At 62.6% G+C, this 19,736-nt stretch overlaps 2 protein-coding genes across 6 annotated transcripts in view; both read left to right on the top strand.

The window, feature by feature from the left end:
* Nucleotides 1–2,033: 2,033 nt before the first annotated feature.
* On the top strand, nt 2,034–7,141 carry FGFR4 (fibroblast growth factor receptor 4). 4 transcript variants are annotated; one of them, XM_015876405.2, is made up of 17 exons: nt 2,034–2,187; nt 2,879–3,148; nt 3,241–3,330; nt 3,419–3,585; nt 3,669–3,792; nt 3,994–4,184; nt 4,264–4,402; nt 4,485–4,678; nt 4,839–4,984; nt 5,087–5,208; nt 5,292–5,402; nt 5,473–5,663; nt 5,793–5,915; nt 5,995–6,065; nt 6,269–6,406; nt 6,476–6,581; nt 6,651–7,141. In XM_015876405.2, the coding sequence occupies exons 1-17, from the start codon at nt 2,106–2,108 to the stop codon at nt 6,795–6,797; spliced, it is 2,412 nt and encodes an 803-aa protein (XP_015731891.1). In that variant the 5' UTR covers nt 2,034–2,105; the 3' UTR covers nt 6,798–7,141. The 4 variants fall into 4 exon arrangements, with proteins under 4 accessions (XP_015731891.1, XP_015731890.1, XP_015731889.1 ...); XM_015876404.2 differs by lacking the exon at nt 2,879–3,148 and having other exon boundaries at nt 2,038–2,187; XM_015876403.1 differs by lacking the exon at nt 2,034–2,187 and having other exon boundaries at nt 2,593–3,148; nt 4,488–4,678.
* A 4,982-nt stretch (nt 7,142–12,123) lies between these two features.
* NSD1 (nuclear receptor binding SET domain protein 1) overlaps nt 12,124–19,736 on the top strand; it is a 53,677-nt gene continuing 46,064 nt past the window's right edge. The window contains exons 1-2 of one of the 2 annotated variants that reach the window (XM_015876032.2): nt 12,124–12,233; nt 12,503–13,134. In XM_015876032.2, coding sequence (XP_015731518.1) covers nt 12,523–13,134 — 612 coding nt within the window. In that variant the 5' untranslated portion in view covers nt 12,124–12,233; nt 12,503–12,522. The remainder of the gene's footprint in view (nt 12,234–12,502; nt 13,135–19,736) is intronic. The other variant, XM_015876030.2, reaches the window with a different exon arrangement.

The following is a 19,736-nucleotide window of genomic DNA, read 5'->3' as shown; positions in this document are numbered from 1 at the left end:
CTGAGAGCTGGGGACCTGCACCCCTAACAACAGCCATTCAGGAGCGGCCAAGAGAAACTTCCAGGAGGAAAGAGCCCCCCGGGCTCCGGCCCCCCCAGGAGCCGCCGGCCGTGCACGCTGGCCGCAGGTGCGACCGCAGCAGGACCGGCGGCGAGCGCTGGGGCCAGGCACAAGGGGCGGCTGTGTTCCCGCAGCCCCGGCTGCCTTCCAAGAGCAATATTGTTGGCACCAGGCAGGCTCCCTGCGCCGGCAGCGCATACATGGGCCTTTCATGACGGGAGCGAGGATGATTTACTGCCTGGGGGAAGGGGCAGGGGTGGGAGGATGGAGCTCCTGCGCCCAGCCCCTCATTCGTGCTGCTGCCGCGGGGCCCTGCACTCGAGCGGGGCTGTGGGTCTGGCTGGGCACAGGGAAACAGCGGGGATCCTTGGGCACAGGGTAGAGCAACTCCTGCTGCCCCATCCACCCCATGCTCACTTCTGAGCACCCTCTCTCTGGGCAGCTCAGTGGCCATGGGGACGTGTGTCCCTCACGGTGCCGTGGCAAAGCAAGGTGTCAGGGCAGGGCTGTGCCGTGGCACAGGGATCCGGCGCTGGCACAATCCCCCCTTGTTGAGCTGCTGGCGTGGCGGTGCGATGGCGGCGCTGCCAGAGCCGGGCAGCAGGCAGAGGGCTGTGCTGCCTTGAAGGGCTTTTTGTTTGCCTTCAGTTGCTGCCATAAATCAAGCGAGGCAGCCCAATCCCCCTGGCCCCATTGATGGGAGGGGAGCAGCTCCCTGCAGCCCCCACTGCCCCATCCTGGCACAGGACAAGCTGCCGGCACGGCTCCCATTGCCCTGCTCCCATGTGCCCACCTGGCTCCATCCCCACTGCAGGAACCAGGCAGGGATACGGAGGGGTCTCGGTGCCCATCCCAGGCTCCCAGCACCCTTGCAGGGCTTTGTGCATCCCTCCCCACACAGCTGTGGATCTGCCGCTCCCACCACCCAAGGCCTGACCGCTGCCTCTGCTTTGCTGGGCATCTCCGTGCCCCTCTTTTGGTTCTGTTTGGTTCAGATGGAGCCAAAGCGCTTTTCTGCACTTCCGGCACTTTTCAAAGCCCTGTGGAGGCGGCTGCTGCTCCGTGAAATTGATGTTCTCGTCCGCTTCACGCGCCGGCAGGAATGTGCCGTGCGGAACAGCTGCCGGGGGCTGCGGCCGTGGGGGCTCCGGGAAGGGAGCGGGACCCCAGGAGGGAGCGGCCGAGCACAGCACGCGGCGCTGCTGCAACCCGGAGTCACGGCCCCGAGCAACGGGGGGGGACAGCGGCAGCCCCCGGACGGCGCAACATCGCGGCACCGTCTCAAAGCGGCTCCGCGGGGAGCTCCGGGGCTCGGCTCCCGGCTTCGTTCCCGCACGGACCGGGAAAACGGGACGCGGCCGGGACCGCTCCCGGTGTCGGGGGTCTCTCCGCGGAGAGGTGTTTATGGCACGGATTAGGGCCGGGCCGGCCCCGCCTCGCAGCCCCGCGGTGTTTTACGACGCAGCCTTATGGACTCCTAATGGGGGTCACGGCCACTTGATGGCCCCGGCAGCGATAACGCCGCGCTAATTGCAGCGGCGGCAATTAGCCCGAGCGCCCAGCCACGGGAACGGCGCCCAGCAACGCGCCGCGGGGGCTGCGGGCTGCGGGCGGTGGGCGGCGCCGAGAAACGGCCGGGACCCGGGGGCGGGGGATCGCGGGGGCCCCGCACGCCGTGACGTTACGCGAGTGACGTGAACGCGCCTCGTGCGCGTGACGTGGTCCCGGGCAGCGGGCGGGGCCGGGGCCGCCCCCGGCGAGGCCGCCCGCGGCGCCGCGTAACCCGAGCGCCGCCCTACAAAGTGCCCGCGCCCTCGGCACAGCGCGGCGGGGCGAGAGTCGGGGCCGCCATGGGGCCGCGGCGCTGAGCGGAGCCCGCCCGGCCCCGCAGGACTTTGCCCGGGCCCTCCCCGACGAGGCCGGTGCGGGGCCGGAGCAGCCGGAGCAGCCGCGCCGTCGGGGCTCCGCGCAGCCGGCGCTGCCCGACGGTCGCGGGGCGCCGCAGCTCCTGGCCGCGGTGCCGCTTCCCACGGGAGGCCCGGAAGATGCTGCCGCTCTGGCTCGTCCTGGCGGGGCTGCTGCTGGCGGTCGGCCCGGCCGCTTCGCACCGCGGGGAGATGGAGCCAGGTACGGACGGGACGGCTGGGGGGGTGAAGGCGGCTCCGGTGCTGGTTTTTCCCGGCCCCGCTTCTCGTGCTTTCGAGCATCGGCAGCCCGGCTGCGGGCTGGGCTGGGTGCTGCGGGCGGTGCCGGTGCGGTGCGGTGGGGCGCACGCGGTGCTGACAGCTGCGGGGCTCGGGGCGCGGCGGCGGCGCGTGGAACACGCGGACAGGGCGGGGGCTGCGGGTCCCGGAGCGGCCGAACCGTCGCTGCTTTGGTTTGTCCCAGCGGTGGTTTTGCTCCGAGCGGCTCTTGAGTTTAGTACAGAGCTGAATATTTGCTTTGGAGCCGCTTTACCAGCGTGGGCCGGGTCCGCGGGGAGCCGGAGGTGGTGGTGGAACTTTGACGCTGATCGCTCCCGGTTCCTTCCCGTCCCAGTACGGCAGAATGGGCGCAGACCCCTCTGGAAGGACCGTGGCGTGGGTGGCCTTGGCCGGGAACGCGGCAGTGCCAGGCGGTCGCGGGGGAAGCCTTGTCCCAGCGCCCGGGGGCAGAGTCCAGCCCTTGTACACGCGTCTCTGGCCAGGACGTGTGTGTGTGTGTGTGTGTGTGTGTGTGTGTGTGTGTGTGTGTGCGCTGTGCACGCCGAGAAGCGCGGTGGGTTCCTGCTGTCCGGGGCGCTGTGCGCGGCGCTCAGCGCGTCTCTCCCGGGCTGCAGAGCTGATTGAGAGCCCGCTGCTGGAGTCGGAGGAGCAGCAGCTCCTGTTGGAGCCGGGCAATGCTCTGAAGCTGCACTGCAACGCTAACCGCAGCGGTGCCACTGTGGTCTGGTACAAGGAGTCGCGGCCGCTGCTCCCGGGGCCCCGCGTCCGCCTCCAGCCGGGCACAGTGCAGATCTCTGAGGTCGCCTACGAGGACTCGGGGCTGTGTGTGTGTCGGGCGCGGGGCACCGGGGAAGTCCTGCACAACTTCACCATCTCTGTAGTGGGTGAGGGCCCGGAGCAGCACTGAGGGGAGCACAGCCTGATTTACCCCATCCTGAAGACAGGGGCACCCCTCGTGACCCGCTTTCCTTTGCAGACTCGCTGGCATCGGGTGATGACGATGAAGACAGTGATGGGGATGGTCCCCACGGAGACCGCAGCGAGGAGCCGGTCTATGTGCACAGAGGTGAGTGCTGTCATGGGGGGAGCGACTGGGGGCAGCCCCCACCCGAGGCCATAAGCCACATCCCACGATGCCCCCCGTCTCTCCCCAGCACCGTACTGGACTCACCCTCACCGCATGGACAAGAAGCTGTATGCTGTCCCTGCGGGGAACACCGTCAAGTTCCGCTGCCCGGCCTCGGGCAGCCCCAGCCCCAGCATCCGCTGGTTCAAGAATGGACGTGAGTTCCGGGGGGAGCACCGCATCGGGGGCATACGGGTAAGGGCCCCCCCCCATGTCATCCTCTCCTCCTGGTGTCTGGCTCAGCTGCAGCCCCCTGAACCTGTTGCTCCCCGTCGCAGCTCCGGCACCAGCACTGGAGCCTGGTGATGGAGAGCGTGGTGCCCTCGGACCGTGGCAACTACACCTGTCTGGTGGAGAACAGGTTCGGCAGCATCCGCTACAGCTACCTGCTGGATGTGCTGGGTGAGGGTCCGCAGGTGGTGCCAGGGGGGTCCCTGCTGCCACTGTGCTGGCGAGAGGGGATGGGCTGCAGGGGATGAAGGCAGAGGAGCCCATCCTCATCTGCTCTGCTTGAGCAGCCCTCGTGTCCCAGCACCTGAGGGAGGTAGGGCTGGGACCCCCCTGGGTACTGTGTGTGACTTTGCCCCTATGCCCTGTGTGCAGAGAGGTCCCCGCACCGGCCCATCCTGCAGGCGGGGCTGCCTGCCAACACCACTGCCCTGGTGGGCAGCGACGTGGAGTTCTTCTGCAAGGTGTACAGCGATGCCCAGCCCCATATCCAGTGGCTGAAGCACATTGAGGTGAACGGCAGCAGCTATGGCCCTGACGGGGTGCCCTACGTGCAAGTGCTCAAGGTAGCAGCTGGGGGGTGGCAGGGTCACATGGAGCTTGTCCCCACACAGGGATGCTCACGGTCCCTCGTTCTGCCCACAGACCGCAGATATCAACAGCTCCGAGGTGGAGGTGCTGTACCTGCGCAATGTCACCATGGAGGACGCAGGCGAGTACACCTGCCTGGCAGGGAACTCCATCGGCCTCTCCTACCAGTCAGCGTGGCTCACTGTGCTCCCAGGTAGGGCTGAGGTTAGAGCTGGGGTTAGGGCTGAAAGCAGCATGGGGACCGTGGTGTGGACTGACGTGTGCTCTCCTTCTAGAAGAAGAGCTGGTGCATGAAGCTGAGACCTCCGAGGCCAAGTACACCGACATCATCATCTACACGTCGGGCTCGCTGGCTGTGGCCATGGCCCTCATCATCGTGGTGCTGTGCCGCATGCAGACACAGTCGAGCAAGCAGCCCCTGGAGCCCATGGCAGTGCACAAGCTCTCCAAATTCCCACTCATCCGACAGGTGAGGGCTGAGCTGGGGGCACCTTGGTGACAACTGGCCCTGCTGCTGCCACCTGTCCCTGTTGCTTGTCCTTGGGGCTGCCCTCACCCCATTGCTCTCAGCAGCACCAGGTCTCAGTGTGACTCCCAGGTGTCTGAGGGCTGCTGTGCTGTCCCCGCAGTTCTCCCTGGACTCCAGCTCATCAGGGAAGTCCAGCACGTCGCTGATGCGTGTCACCCGCCTCTCCTCCAGCTGTGCCCCCATGCTGGCGGGCGTCGTGGAGATGGACCTGCCCCTGGATTCCAAGTGGGAATTCCCTCGAGAAAAGTAAGGAGCTGGAGAGGGCTGGCAGTGCCGGGGCACTGTGCCCCATGGGCTTGGAGCAGGGTCAGCCCCACTGTGTGCTCACAGCTCTGCCTCCCCTGGCAGGTTGGTGCTGGGGAAGCCCCTGGGCGAGGGCTGCTTTGGGCAGGTGGTGCGGGCGGAGGCGTACGGCATCGACAGGCAGTGGCCGGACCGAGCTGTCACCGTGGCTGTCAAAATGCTCAAAGGTATCAGTCGTGCTGTGGCGTCCTGGGCATGGCTGCTGCATTGGTGCCACCCCAGCATCAGTGACACGGCCCTCTGTCAACAGACAACGCCACTGACAAAGACCTGGCTGACCTCATCTCCGAGATGGAGATGATGAAGCTGATGGACAAGCACAAGAACATCATCAATTTGCTAGGAGTGTGCACGCAGGACGGTGAGGGGCTCAGGGGCAGGGGGGTGCTGGGGTGGATGGGGCAGGGCTGAGTGCTGTGTGTCTTCCCTAGGGCCCCTCTATGTGATAGTGGAGTTTGCTGCCAAGGGCAACCTGCGTGAGTACCTGCGGGCACGGCGGCCCCCCACACCCGACTACACCTTTGACATCACGGAGCTGCACGAGGAGCAGCTCTGCTTCAAGGACCTGGTGTCCTGCGTCTACCAGGTGGCCCGCGGCATGGAGTACCTGGAGTCCAGGCGGGTAGGGACGGCAATCTGAGTGCCACAGTGCAGGGCACGAGGCCTGGGCATCTCCTGGGGGTTGTGGTGCTGGGGGGCCGAGGGTGGGAGCTGCCATCTCACACCAGAGGTGATGTGTTCCCCCTGGCAGTGCATCCACCGTGACCTGGCTGCGCGCAACGTCCTGGTCACAGCAGAAAATGTGATGAAAATTGCTGATTTTGGCTTGGCCAGAGATGTCCACGACATTGATTACTACAAGAAAACCAGCAATGTGAGTGTGAGGCCAGGTGCAGGGCAGGGTGTGGGATGGAAATCCATAAGCCTGGCTGAGCTGAAGTTTGTTCCTGTAGGGCCGCTTGCCCGTCAAGTGGATGGCACCTGAGGCCTTGTTCGACCGCGTCTACACCCACCAGAGTGATGTGTGAGTGCTGGGGGCCAAGGGCTCCCATGTTTTTGGGGTGAGGTAGCACTGTAGGGTCCTCAGCTATAGGGTAGGGATGCTCCATGGGGTGAAGCTCTGCTCTGGTGCTGGCCAGAGCTCTCATATGGCAGGGTACGGCAGGGTGGGGGGAACAGCCCCCTGCCTGGGATAGTCACACAGTTCAGTGCCATGTACAATCGCAGGTGGTCCTTTGGGATCCTGATGTGGGAGATCTTCACTCTGGGTGGCTCCCCGTACCCTGGCATCCCCGTGGAGGAGCTCTTCAAGCTGCTGAAGGAGGGGCACCGCATGGACTGCCCATCCAACTGCACCCATGAGCTGTGAGTACCAGCTCCAGGGGGTGGGTGAGGGTGGGCAGCGGCACCCCCATAACCTGCCCTCACCCCCAGGTACATGATGATGCGGGAGTGCTGGCACGCGGTCCCCTCGCAGCGGCCCACCTTCAAGCAGCTGGTGGAGGGGCTGGACAAGATCCTGGCGGCCATCTCGGAGGAGGTGAGCGGAGGAGGGGATGGCCCCTGCAGGGGCACAGGGCAGGCAGTGACAGCGCTGTGTCCTCTGCAGTACCTGGACCTCTCCATGCCCTTCGAGCAGTACTCGCCTTCCTGTGAGGACACCACCAGCACCTGCTCCTCCGATGACTCTGTCTTCACCCATGACCCGATGCCGCTCGCTCCCTGCCTCTTCACCTGCCCCAGCGGCAGGACTTAGGGGCAGCAGGGCCGGGCGATGCCAGCAGATATCCTCACAGGGCTGATCCCCCACTTCTCTGGGCGTAAGGGTCTTTACTTGTTGGGGACTGGGCTCCTCAACAGTTCTGCTTGGAGCCTGCAGCCTGGGTTGGGACCTGGCAGCATCATCCCCTGCCTCACAGGGGTGGGCATCACCCTGGGGCCCCTGGCATTACCTGGAGAGTCAGCTGTTGTCCAGTGCTTCAATGGAAGTGGCTCCTGGGGGGGAGCCCCGCTGCCTGCCTCTGTACATAGCCATAGAGATGAATATTTATGTACATGAAATATCGAGCTGATAAATTATTATTTTTTTTTTTTTTAATAGATCTTGGTGCAGTTTCTGGGCTGCTCCCAGGGGTGAGGGAGAAAGGCAGGCGCTGCTGGAGGGGGGGCAATGCCGCAGGTGCAGGAAGTGGGGTCCTGTGCCTCCAGCCCCACTCCAGCACAAAGTCCTGTTGCATCTGTTCCCCATTAGCTGCTGTTGTGCTAAGCCACCGTGAACTCCGCTACCACCATCACCCTGAAACTGATCCACCAACTGCTGCTGGCTCCCAGGCTGGGAAAGAGCCCTGGGCCCCGCACAGTGGGGTCCCCCCCTCCCCACCTCGGCCTTCCCCAGGACACCCGATAAAAGTGAGTTATGGGTTCTGCGCTGCCTTCTCCTAACCCCGGAGCCCCTGGGAGCAGGATTTGGGAGCTGCAGGCCCTGCTCCTGGTGCCCGCCTTGCCCTGCTCCACCCAGCTCAGCTCTGCAGGGATCGTGGGCAGGCAGGGGCTGCAGCTGTTTGCCTGGATCTAGGGTTTCACCCCGTCTCCTCTGCTCCAGTGAGGGCTGGGCTTTGCCGGGCCGTTAGCCCCAGGATCTTGTTTCCTTCTCCAGCTCCCAGCTGTGGGGGCAGCTCCAGCGGAGGGGAGCAGCCCCCAGCACAAAGGGGTGCAGCTCTGGGGAGCGATGTGCTGGGGCTCAGGTGGAACAAGGCCCCTTAGTCTCATCCGTGCACTTGTGCTGTGCTGTGCTGGCATTGTGTGTGTTTTCAGGGCTGTCCGAGGGCCCCCTCCCCACTTCAGGGGGAGCCCAGCCCTGCGTCCCCTCTCCCAGTTCCTGGCCATGGGGCCCTGCTCCCTCTCCCCTGGGCATATCTCCCCCCCGGGGCCCCCAGACCACCAGCAGGTGTGAAACCTGCCCTGGCCCTACAGCCTCCCTGCCCCGAGGAAGGATCCCAGCTGTCCACTAATGTGCCAGAACCAATGCATTTAGCACAGCCCTGAATGGGGCATTCACATGCCGGAGGGCAAACTGCCCAGGCAGAGGGGGGCTGTACAGTCCTGGCCCCCTGAGAGAGGAGAGCCATTCCTGGGCTGTGCCTGGGGATGGGGCTGTGCCGTGTCCTCCTCTCTGTGTGCTCACAGGCTGGGGAGGATCATCCTTACAACTCACCACTGCTTCTGGGATCCCAGCAATGCCCTGCACTGTGCCCCATCCACTGCTTGGGGGCTGCTGCTGCCCTGCACATCCGTGCATCCCCTCCATCCTGGGGCTGGGGAGCACCAGGCTGGACGGCTCTATGGGACGTGGGGCAGGGGTGGCTGCCGGAGCCTGCAGCCTCACACCAACTGGAGGATGATTTTATTGTTGAACATTCCTGGTGTTTTCTGTCAGGGCTGAACCAATTGTCCTTAATCCGCCAGGCTCTGCTGGCCAAACAAGTGTGGCTGAGCCACCGGCATCCTGTCCCCACGAACAGGCCCCTTTTGTGAGGGGGATTTAGCGTGTAGCCCAGTAAATCCCGCTGGTTTCCTGAGGCACCGTTCCCACACGCCCTCCCCCAGCTCCGGGCCCTGGCACCGAGCCCCGGGAGGTGCCGCGCTGCGGGGCCGGGTCTGATTCACGCGGGACGTGGGATCTGCTTCACCGCCGCTCCGCTGCCCACGGGGAGCCCTGAGTCCCGGGGGCGATGCTGAGTGCCGGGGGCACCGAGCCGCTTCCTGATGCCAGCCCATCGCCGGTGACGCCTTCGCTTAACGACCCTCAGTTGTCGGGAGGGAGGGTGCTTTGGGCTTTTCTCCCCGAAACAAAGGCGCTGGGATCTTATCTCCCGGCAGCATCTGGCTTTGGTGGGATGCAGAACACCTCTGCCCCGGGGCCGGGTGGTTGCTGGGTGCGGCTGGGGGCTGCGAGGCGCCGGGCTCCCGTCCTCGCCCTCCCTCCCCCCCAACGTGGATACCGGCGGCCCCAGGCAATGAAGGGAGGGCGGGGAAAGGGCACCGGGAAGTCTCACGCGTGATCGCATCCCACGCTGCTTCCCGGGCGCAAGGCAGAGGAAAGCGAGACATCTGCATTCCCGGCCATCCGCCTGCAACCAAACCCCCACGGCCGCCCTGCTTGGCCGTGCACAAAGCCCCACGCTCGCAGCCTCCCGTGGACACACGCCCGCAGTACCGCACACAGCCCCCCCTGCACAGAATCACGCTCCCCCCGCACGGCGCACCCCCGCACCCCGCCGGCAGCCCCGGGCCGCAGCGCTGCGGGGCCGTGCGGGCAGGGCGGGCCGCGAGCCCCATCTCCCGGCCGGCGGCGGCAGCTCCGTGCAGAGCGGCGGCGGAACGGTCGGGCGATGCCCCGCTGCTCCCCGGCTCCCGGGACAGATCTGCGGCGATAAACGGAACGAAGGCGGCGTGGGGCAGCGCGGCCATCGCCGTCCCTGCGGACGGGGCTGCCAGCACGGCGGGCAGGGAGCAGGGAGCGGGGCGCGGAGCCGGTTTCTCCGCCCTGTGCCGCATCCCGCGCCGCTCAGCGCCGCTCTGTGCATCGGTCCCGTCCCTGCACGCCGTGCTGCCGCCCAGCGCCCGGCTCCGTGGGCCCGGCTCCCACCTCCCCGTGTCCCCGCGTGTCCTGGGACCGACGTTGCGGGGCTGTGGGTACGGCAGAGGGTCACTGTGCACAGACAGGGGACCCCACGGGACTCGGCAGCGGATGGCGCAGCACCGCCCGCCTGCGGTGCGTGGCCGTGGGCGCGGTGCCACCGGCACAAGGCAGAGCCCGTCCCCACGGCCCAGGGCCGGGCGAGCCGCGCTCCCCGGGGAAGAGGCCGCCTGGGGCCCTGCGGGCAGGATGCTCCGCGCTCCTCTCCTCCTCTGCTTCCTTCCTCCAGGCCCCAGCCGCCCTCCCCCTGCCCGCCAGCTTTAACCCTTTCGCCCGCGCTCGCCAACCCCACGTTCCCAGAACCCTTTGTGCTGTGCTCCGCTCCGGGGCCGCGCTCCCCCCGGCCCCCAGCCCTCCCCATAGCGCTGTGTGTGCGATAGAGCCCGAGGGCCGCCAGGAAGGAGAGCGGACACACCGGGCAGCGGGGCAGGGCTGAGCAAAGAGCCCTCGGTGCGCACACAAAGGCGGCCATGGCTCCGTGCTGCGCTGCAGAGCGGGAGCGTGGCGGCCGGAAGAGCGTGTGCAGGGACCGTGTCAGCCCCACAACCGGGGGTCGGATGGGGAATAGCGCCGTGTGGAGCAGCGGGACGGGGCTCCCAGCACCGGCACCAGGCCCTGCCCGCAGCACCCCGCCTCCACGGGCACAACGAGGGGGGACAAGGCGGGGGCCCAGCCCGGCACTGCACAACCCTGCGATGGCCGCGAGGCGCAGCGCTGCTCCGTGCCGCCATGTAGCTCCATGCACAGCCCTGCACAGCCATGCAGAGCCATGCAGAGCCATGCAGAGCCATGCAGAGCCATGCAGAGCCATGCAGAGCCATGTAGAGCCGTACAGAGCCATGCAGAGCCCTGCACAGCCATACAGAGCCATGCAACTCCATGCACAGCCCTGCACAGCCATACAGAGCCATACAGAGCCCTGCAGAGCCATGCAGCTCCATGCAGAGCCATACAGAGCCGTGCAGAGCCCTGCCCGCCCACGGGGGGCACTCAATGAAAACCACCGCCTTAATGTGGGGAGTGTGACGGCGCGGTGCGGGGCACGTGGCTGCGGGAGGAAGGAGGGAAAGCAGCTCCCGGGGCCTCGAGTGGCCGGGCCGTGGGGCCGTGGGGCCACGTTCCTATGGGGCTCGGTGCCCCACGCCGCGCCGTGTCACGGCGGTGGCAGGTCGACACGTTGACACGTGAGGCCGAGGTGAACAGCGATGGTCCCGTCGGGCCGCAGGGCGGTGCCGCCGGACAGCGGGGCGCGGGGCGGTGCCCGATGCGGGGCCGGGCCGCGTCCCGCCGCCCTCCCCGCCGTGCCCACCTGCGGTCACCGTCGGCCCGACCGTAGCGGAGCCCCGCGGCCCCGGGCAGGAAGCGCAGCGCCGAGCGGCTCCGCAGCCCCTGCCCGGCCGGGAAACAAAGGGCAGCGGCGGGGGGGGAGCAGCGCCGCACCGCGCCGAGCCCCGCGGCGGCACGGACAGCACCGCCCCGGTGTGTGCCACGGCCCCGCGCTGCCCCCGGCCCCGCGTCGTGCCGAGCTGTGCCGAGCTGTACCGTGCCGAGCTGTACCGAGCTGTACCGAGCTGTACCGTGCCGTGCCGTGCCGTGGCGCGGCGCCCGGACCCGCGCGGCTCGTGGCGGAGCCCCCGGCCTCAGCTGGAGGGAGCGACGGAGCCGCCGCCACCAGCGCCCGGGGGACGCCGCCGGTGTGCGGGGAGGGGCGGCCCGGGGCCGGCGGCGGGGAGGGTGGGAGACGCGGCGCGGCGGGGCCCGACGAGGACACGGGCAGCCGCTTCCCCGCGGGAGAGGCCGGGCGGGCGGGCGGGGTGCGGGGAGCGGCGGGGAACGGGGGGACGGAGCGGAGCGGGCGGCGGACAATGGCCGGGGCAGCGCGCGGGGCCGGGCCGGGCTCGGTGCCCGCGGGGTCCGAACGCCTCCATCTTGTTGGCGCCCGCGGGCCCCGCAGCCGCCCGTAGGCCCCGCACGGTGCTGGGGGCGGCGGGGCCCGCAGGTGAGGCGCGACTCGGGCCGGGCTCGCGGGGCCGGGGCCGCCGCTGAGGGTGCGGGACAACGGGCCGCCATGTGCGCGGGTCGGGCCGGGCCGGGCCGCAGGTGGGAGCGGGGCCGGGCCGGGGCGCTCCGGGGGGGGCGGCAATGAGCGGGTCGGTACCGTGACGGTAACGGGGGGTGGGGGCAGAGGGGGGGGCACCGCGGTGTGTGTGTGTGTGTGTGTGTGTGTGTGTGTAACGGGGGGAGGCGGGGGGGCGCACGAGCGCGCGCCGATTGGCCGCAGCCGAACCCCAAGAGCGGCCGCGGGGGCGCGCGCGCAGGCGCGGGGCGCGCGCGCCCGGCGGGATGGCGGCGGCGTCGGGAGCGCGCATGCGGGGGAGGGAGGAGGGAGGCGGCGGAGGAGCGCTGGCGGGGCCTGGCCGGGCCGGGTCGGAGCGTCTCCTTGTCGGGCCGCAGCGGGGGCAGGCGGCGCCGAGCCGGCCGCGGCGGCCGCAGGTGAGCGGTGCCCGAGGGAGCCGCCCGGTCAGCGAAACGGGCGGAGAGAGCGGGGAGCAGAGCGGGGGAGCGAGGCCGGGCGGACGGGGGCCGCGGCCCGGGCCTAGCGGCGCGGCGGCCGCCTCCATTGCTCCGTTCGTCCGTCCCTCCCTCTCGCCCTCCCTCCCTCTTCGCCCGCGCGGGGCCGCGGAGCAGGAGCTGGGCCCCGGGGCGCGGCTGCCATTTTGTCGCGGCCGGCCGGGCTGACCCCATTGTGCTGTCGCCCGCAGGTGGATGCCCGCCGCCCGGCATGGAGCAGGCCTGCGAAGTGAGCCGCCGCAGCTGCCTCGTCCCGTTCGGCACCTCGCTGCCGGCCGCCGAGCACAAGGGCGGCCCGTTCGGCGAGCCCCGCGGTGCCGAGCCGCCCTCCATGCAGCTGGCGGCCGCCAAGCCCGGCTACGGGCAGGACCCGTCCTCCTGCTACATCCCGCTGCGCCGGCTGCAGGACCTGGCCTCCATGATCAGCGCCGAGTACCTCGGCGGAGCCGCCGACGGCGCCGAGGCCCTGCCCGACCCCGGCTCGCCGCCCCCCCGCGCCCCCGCAACGCAGGAGCCGCCGGGCGGAGCCGGCCCTGAGCCCGCCGCGCTGGGCTTCCCAATGCTGCTGCGGGACGGGGGGGACGAGGACGACGAGGAGGAGGAGGAGGAAGAGGAGGAGGAGGAGGAGGAGGGCAACGAGACACCGGAGGAGGAGGAGGACGACGAGGACGACGAAGAGGACGACGACGAGGAGCACGAGCAGAACCGCGGGGCCGGCAGCCCGGAGCCGCCCCGCCTGCAGTTGGCGGAGCTGCCCGGCTCGGACGGCGGCCCCGGAGAGAACGCGGAGCCCTCGGGCAGCGCCGCGGCCGCGCTGCAGCTCGTAAGCGGCGCCGGGGCGGGGAGATGGAGGGGAGGAAGGACGGGCCGGCGGCACCGGGCGGGGGGAGCGGCGCGGCTCCATCTTGCGGGCCCGGCCGGGCCGCGGCTGGCAGCTGACATCGCGGCGGGCTGCTGGCAGCCATCTTGCCGAGGGGACAGATTTGACACCGGCGCTGCCGCCGTTGGGAGCCGCTGTGCCGGGCCCCGGCCGCCTTCACGTGCGCGGTGCGGGCTCAGCTGTCACCCTGCGGGCAGCTCCTTTGTCGCACGGAGTTTCTCACCGCACTCGTTCGATTATTATTATTATTTCTTCCTCCCGTGGCCGTCACTGCCGTCACAGCTGCTGAAGTAGTTTGATGTTTGTTTGTTTGTTTTCCTTGTCTTTTTTTTCGTTCCACTCTCAGCTTATTTTCGGACAGGTGGTACAGAAGGATCTCTCTCATCTCTTAGCACCTGGCTTGTCAGAGCTCTTTGTTTGGGTGTGAGGTCCCGACCCGCAGGGCTGTCCCCCCACCTCACCCGGGCACCCCTCATTTACTCTTCCTTTAATCTCTTTCTAAACGTTGTTAGCATTCCATCGGCTTCTTTCCAGACGTGCTGAACGAGCAGAAGTGCTGCAGCTCCGAGTAGTGACAGCGGTTGGGTGCATATGACGTATCCAGAGCTCGTTTTTGAATGCGAGTGAAACTTTGGGATGGTTTTCAGCATTCCTCAGTTGAACTCCCGGAGTTATTTATAGGCACACACGTCCATTATGCGGCCGTTCTTAGAGATGTGAAGTGTTTTCCTCGAGTGCTTTGTTTTTAAATGCCATTTTGTAGATTTCAGCTTGCTCCGCATTGGGTTTGAGGTCTGGTTTGATGCAAGGTGTGGGATGTACGCCATGTGACAGCACTGACCCTGCAACCGTTTCGCTCCTTCTCATTTCAGCGTGGCTGCTGCTGCTGCCAGACAGATTGTACTGCAGTATTTGTGGGGGTACACTCGCTCTCACCCTCATTCATTGGGGAACCTGTTGTGTTTCTGCTCCGGGAGCTGCTTTGGGGCACTGCAGGGCGCCTGACCCCACGATGTGCACCTTAGGGAGCAGCGGTGCTCTGTGCAAAGCTCAGACCAAAGCTCAGACCCGGTGCTGTGAGGCAGAGGCTGCTGTCAGGCTGAGGTCGGTGTGTAGCTTTGTAGAGCAGAGCGAGGATCTCAGACATGTGCTCAGTGATGCGGTTGTGGGAGGGTCTCACGTTGTAAACAGAAGCAAGCAGAGGTACTTGCACAACGCTTTGCTTTTACTGTCGGTGGCTTTGCTGCAGCCTGAATGGTGAGAGTGCTTTGTGATGGAGCCCGTTATTTGGGCATGGAACGAAGGGCTGACTTTGAGTCAGGCTGCCCTGCACACCCTGCTGTGCCATTAACCTCATAGAATTGTTAAAAACTGTTGTTGTTGTTGTTGTTGGCAACTTGAGATCCTACTGCTTCATCTTCCCTCTGGTAAGAGCAGGTTGTCAGGGAGGTCATTCATTTGAGCTCAGCTCTTTGTGGGGTGGGAGCTTTTTGCCTGTGCCAGGTTACCACTGAGATAGAGTTGATGTTTTTTATATTGCTGAACATGACACATTAGCTATAGGAATAACCAGGCTTGCCCTCAGATGCTTGATTCGTACAAGCCTTTAATTCCTGTCCCCTTTGGATTTGGGTGAGTCAAGTCATCTTTCTCTTAGAGCCTGCTGCAACTTACTGGATCCACCCAAACAAACCTAACAGCAAAACGAAACCCAAGAGAGCTCCACGCTGCTTTTTTAGGGCAGCTTGTCATAGCTGGGCTGCTCCAATAACCCCGTTTACCCACGGCCTCCTTTGCTATGCAGCAGATCTTGGTCAGAACCACTGTTCCCAAACTCACATCCCCTTCAGCTTGACCAGCAGGGCAGCATGCAAACAGTAACCACTGCAAGCTTTCAGGATTCACTGGGTCGTTAGGAACTCTGAAAAGGTCGATTTCTCAAGTGCCAAAGGTGCTTCCCGCAGGAGGGATGGTCTTTGTGGGCCGCATACCGGGTGGGCGGGCAGGCATTGTGTTGCAGGGGGCTGTTAATAGCGCTTGGCACGGCCGGCCCAGGTAGCATTCAGGTGTTAAGAGGGATGCACATATTCTCAAGTTATCTTAACAGACGCCTTAATCTTGGTTAAAGTTTGCTGAGACTCAAAGCCAAGCCCGGGGGTCTGAGACAAATGACACCAACTGTTGTTGGACCATTGTTCCTGCTCCCGAAGTGACAATGGGGTGACAGCGGGCAGCTGATGGCTCCTCCTTGGTACTGCTGGATCGTGGCTATTTACACTGCAATGGATGGACGCTTGGTACATTTTTCTGTTATCAGCCAGATGCGAGCCTGCCTCCAGCCGTTTCCTGGCCTTGTAAGTTGTCCTGCGGTGCTGTTTTGTAGTCGGGTGGGTGCTGGGGCTCAAGGCTGTCCCTGGGCTGTGCCCTGCTACCAGAGCTGCAGTGTTGGAGAGGCTGGTTTGCTCCTGGTTTAATTCCCACGTTGAAGTTTTGCTTTTTTATAAACCTGTTGTACCTAATAACATTTTGCTTTGCCAGTTGGTTGTTTTTTAATCGCTGCCCACGAAGTTTGTTGGTGCTGCTTTGTTCGTGGTACACAGCGCTTGAAAGTGAAGTATTGCCGTGCGAGTGTGTTGCACAGTGGTGCAGCCTTGTGCCATGCATTCATGTGCAGGAGCCCATGCACATGGGGTGTGAGGCTGCTGGGGGTTTGGCCAACAAAGTGCTCTCTAAACTCTAAATCTCTTCACCATATAAACGTATATGGTGAAGGGTCCTGTTGCATTCTGTAGCCACGGTGTTGTGCTGCTGTTACAGTGTCTGTCCCCCTGTGTGTGGGTTACTGTAGCTGTTCTTTCACAGAGCTCTCACTGCTGAGACTTGTGCTGCTGGGATGATGTTGTTTCCTAGAAGGTGCAGAACTGGAGCTCACCATGCTGTGAATCCTGCTGGGCCCCCTGTGTTCGGAGTGATTCCTTCTGTCGTTTAGAAGTGCCTCCATGTTTTGAGCATAGCTAAACTTATTTGCAAAGGGATTTGACTGTGGTGGGTATATAGAAGAACATGGATGTTTCTGTTCGGGCTCTGTCTTAGGCTCTGTCACAACTTAGGTCCCTGAATGCCTTTGGCTGCCAGGCTGCGATAGCACAGCATGCCCTGTTTGTGGTGTGCTGATGGCTGCTGTGTGTCCCCATGGGCTGAGCTCCTGGGTGCATTTATCCCAGCATTTGGCAGCAATGGCTCTTTTCGTTTTGCTTGTATTTGTTCTAATCTACTATTTCTGATTAAGTTCTGTTTGTTCACGTGATGTTACCAAAAATAAGGTGCTTTCTTGGTAAGCAGCGCGGTGTGGAATGTGTGTGATCGATGCCTTTGCAGTCCTTATGGGACCACACGGGTCTCTGCAAACAGCAGGAACAGGGCTGTGTTTTGGACAGTCTCAAAGGTGTGGTTTTGTGGAGTGAAATGTAAAACCCGTCACTTTCATTTTCTGAATTCAGATGAAAAGTTCAAGCTGGGGTAAGTGAGACTTCATTCAAGCAGTGTCCTGGTTAATACACTTTCTGCTGTCATCAATAATTAGTCATCCCTTGGTCAGGCCTTTAGTGTAGGGTGGTTGCCAGAGGAGCACAGGTTTCACTGAGCATTTTGGTTCTGGTCTATGCGATGTGCTGTGCCTGGTGCATCCTGCTGCTGCAGGAGGGGAGCAGCTATTAGCACAGCACCAGCTTTGATAGTCCCTGTGCTCCCTTCCACTTGTGTTTGCTTGCTGGTGACTTCTAAGGGGAGGAGCAGCTCCCAGACCCTGAGGCTTTTGGTAACGTTTTGTGTCGTTGAGAGGATGATGGTGTTACAGTTTCCTCCTCCTTGCTGAAACTTGTGGCAGTGGCTCCGTGTGATACTGTTGCAGCAGTTCCTGACCCCAGGGCAAAAATGCTTCTGTTGAGCTTTGCCATTTGTTCGTTGCCTCCTGCAAGCGGAGCAGCTTGTTTAGACCTCAGCGCTTCCTGGTCCAGGAGTGGAGCTGAGCAGTGCCATAGTGAGAGGCTTCGTGTTCAAAATGTCCCCGTGTTAACTGAACAAACCTGTATCTCACCCAAGAGCTGTCAGCTCTGAAGGTGCGTTATGAGCTACTTGAGCCTCAGGAAAAGAAGTGGGATTTTTTGGAGTTATTGTTGAGACCGTGTATGTTAAAATACATTATTAACTCAAAAATTGGCGTTAAGGGCAGTGATTAACACGCATTGTTGTTGCTTAGAACTTAATTCTGCTTTTCCTGCCTGTGATTGACAGCTTCTTGTGTACAGCCATTGGGAACAGCACGGGGACCAAAAGCACCTGAAGGAAGAAACTGAAGCTCCTGGCAAAGGCTGGGCATGTCCGCCAAGAACCTGTAAAAACATCACGTTAATGGCACTTCTGATACCAGGCAAAAGTGGCAGATGTTTTGTTGTGTCTACACAGAGCCATCTGTGCTGCACAGTGCAGTCCTTGCCCAGTAAAATGGGGTTAAGTCCTTTATGGTGGTTAAGGCATTGCCAGGATTTCCACGTTTAATGGGTGGAAAAGGTCTGTGAGAGAGTCTGCTTTGAATTAGAGCAGCAGTTTTCAACCTCTGGTGATTTGTGGACCCCTAAACACTTCCCAGGTGCAGACTCTTGTACAGTGAATTTAGACCTATCAACAATAGCATTGCTTTCTTTTGTGTCATTTTGTGGCTTCAGAGCATTTTTCCATGGAGGTGAGCGTAGAGTGCGGAGCCGCAGAACACATTGCAAGCATTGGACGCGGTGTGCGACCATCCTGAGTTTGATGTGAAAGGCACCACAGGGCTGGGAGCAGACTGCAGTGCTGGGTAAAGGCACAGCCTGCTTGCATGGAGTGTTTGCTGGAAGTTCAAATGTTCCTTCTGTGTTGCTATGCTGCTTGTGAGAAGGTCACTCTGGGATTGGAAGCATCGTGTGGGGTTGGTGCAGGCACAGAGGGTTTTAGGGCTCCTTGGTGTGGTGTGTAGCAGCACTGAGGGTGGGGATGCGCATCCCATCCTGCTGGTTCTACCCTGTCTGGGGATGTAGTTGTGGTCTTTGGGTGCTCCTGACCATCCACTGCCCAGCAGAGCGTGAGATGCTGCTGCATTGCTATCTCTCTTCTCTTTGTTTTTATCAAATTAGAAAACTGTTTCGGTGCAGCTGCTCACTGTGGCTTCTGCAGCAGTGATTGAGTGTTCTGCAGAGATAAGGCTGGACTTGGTGCATAGCAATCTCTTCTGTGTCCGAAAGCACTGATGAATCCAGGAGTGTGCTTTGCCTCTCTTGAGGGATGGGAAGGCGCTCATTCAGGCTGATGTGTTGATTTTGTGCAGTTACCATTGAGATTGCATCAAGCTTTACTTTGTGCTTCTTTCAGGAACAGCAAAAATAAGGAGGAGAAAAGTCCTCGTGTGCCATCTTGTCCTTGTGTGCCGGCTCTTGGTGGAGAGCTGCCCCGGTCAGGAAGCCATCACACCCATCTCTAGCACAGCCTGAGCTGCAGCTTTTTACTAGTTTGACCAAAGCTTCTTTGAGGTCCAGCTACAAACAAGTGGCAGGACTGGTGGCCCTACATCTGCCAGCCCCCACAGTGCTGGCTTGCAGCCATGGCACTCTATGGATGTGCATGGGGTGGGGGAAGGAGGCACTTTGGGAAGTGCTCCCAGTGCTGAGACCACCCGTGGAAGGCAGCCTGCCCCCACTGCTGCCCCTGTCCATCCCCTGCTGTGAGGGGGTGGGGTGCTCATTGCAGGCTGCTCATTGCTTAGCAAGGCTTTGTTTGCATTAATTCTTGATAGGGAACTTGTTCTGTGGGTTCCATATGGTGTAAGACGGGCCTGAGTGCTCTTTGACACTGCTTGGGTCTTTAGGGAGGAAAAAGCACAGCGGTTTTGTTGGTAATAAATTAGCAGAATAGTTGTTAACTTTCAGGTGCTTTTTGAAGTACTGCACTGCAGACTTAGTTTTCACTTCTAAATATGTAGAATTAGGGTTTTGTGCATGTAAAACCCAAAGTGTTGAGCTAGAGAAGCAACCCGACACAGTGTTACCCTGAGGACAATGTGGGTGTTTTTAGGGGAAAAAAATGGAGAATTCTTGTTTTGTTTTGGAGTTGAGTGTATTACTGACTTCCCCTCCCACTGTCAGTGGAAAGACAGAAACCTTCCTGTTACTTGATGCAAGAAGGGTGCGGAGCAGGATGGTTATCTCCTTTTATTAGTTCCTTTGCTTGCCCTGGCTGCTGGTCTGTTTGGTTTTCCCAAACACCTGTTCAGACTGCTTCCTATTTTGGATAATGTGATGGCTGCCCATGGATTTCTGATTAGCAGCAGTGAAACAAATCAAATGCTTCCCAGCTTGTTGGCTGTGCTCGATATGAGGGTGAGTACATACAAAGAAGGATTCCCGATGTAAGGGTTAAGAAGCTTCTCAAGTGCAAGTGTCCCAAACTGCTGGTTTTCAGCTGTTGGGTTTCCAATAGGCATTCACTCGTTGCACTGTACACACGCTGCTCTC

Source organism: Coturnix japonica, chromosome 13 (genome assembly GCF_001577835.2).
Source record: "Coturnix japonica isolate 7356 chromosome 13, Coturnix japonica 2.1, whole genome shotgun sequence".
Taxonomy (NCBI): Eukaryota; Metazoa; Chordata; class Aves; order Galliformes; family Phasianidae; genus Coturnix; species Coturnix japonica.
This window is presented reverse-complemented; position numbering and strand designations above follow the sequence as displayed.

What these genes read in the sequence shown, in the direction of transcription:
- FGFR4 (XM_015876402.1), top strand. Translation starts at nt 2,608, where the DNA reads ATGGGCGCAGACCCCTCTGGAAGGACCGTGGCGTGGGTGGCCTTGGCC. An exon ending in AATTCCCACTCATCCGACAG is followed by an intron (nt 4,679 to 4,838) that starts GTGAGGGCTGAG and finishes CTGTCCCCGCAG; the next exon opens with TTCTCCCTGGACTCCAGCTC. An exon ending in TGGGAATTCCCTCGAGAAAA is followed by an intron (nt 4,985 to 5,086) that starts GTAAGGAGCTGG and finishes CTCCCCTGGCAG; the next exon opens with GTTGGTGCTGGGGAAGCCCC.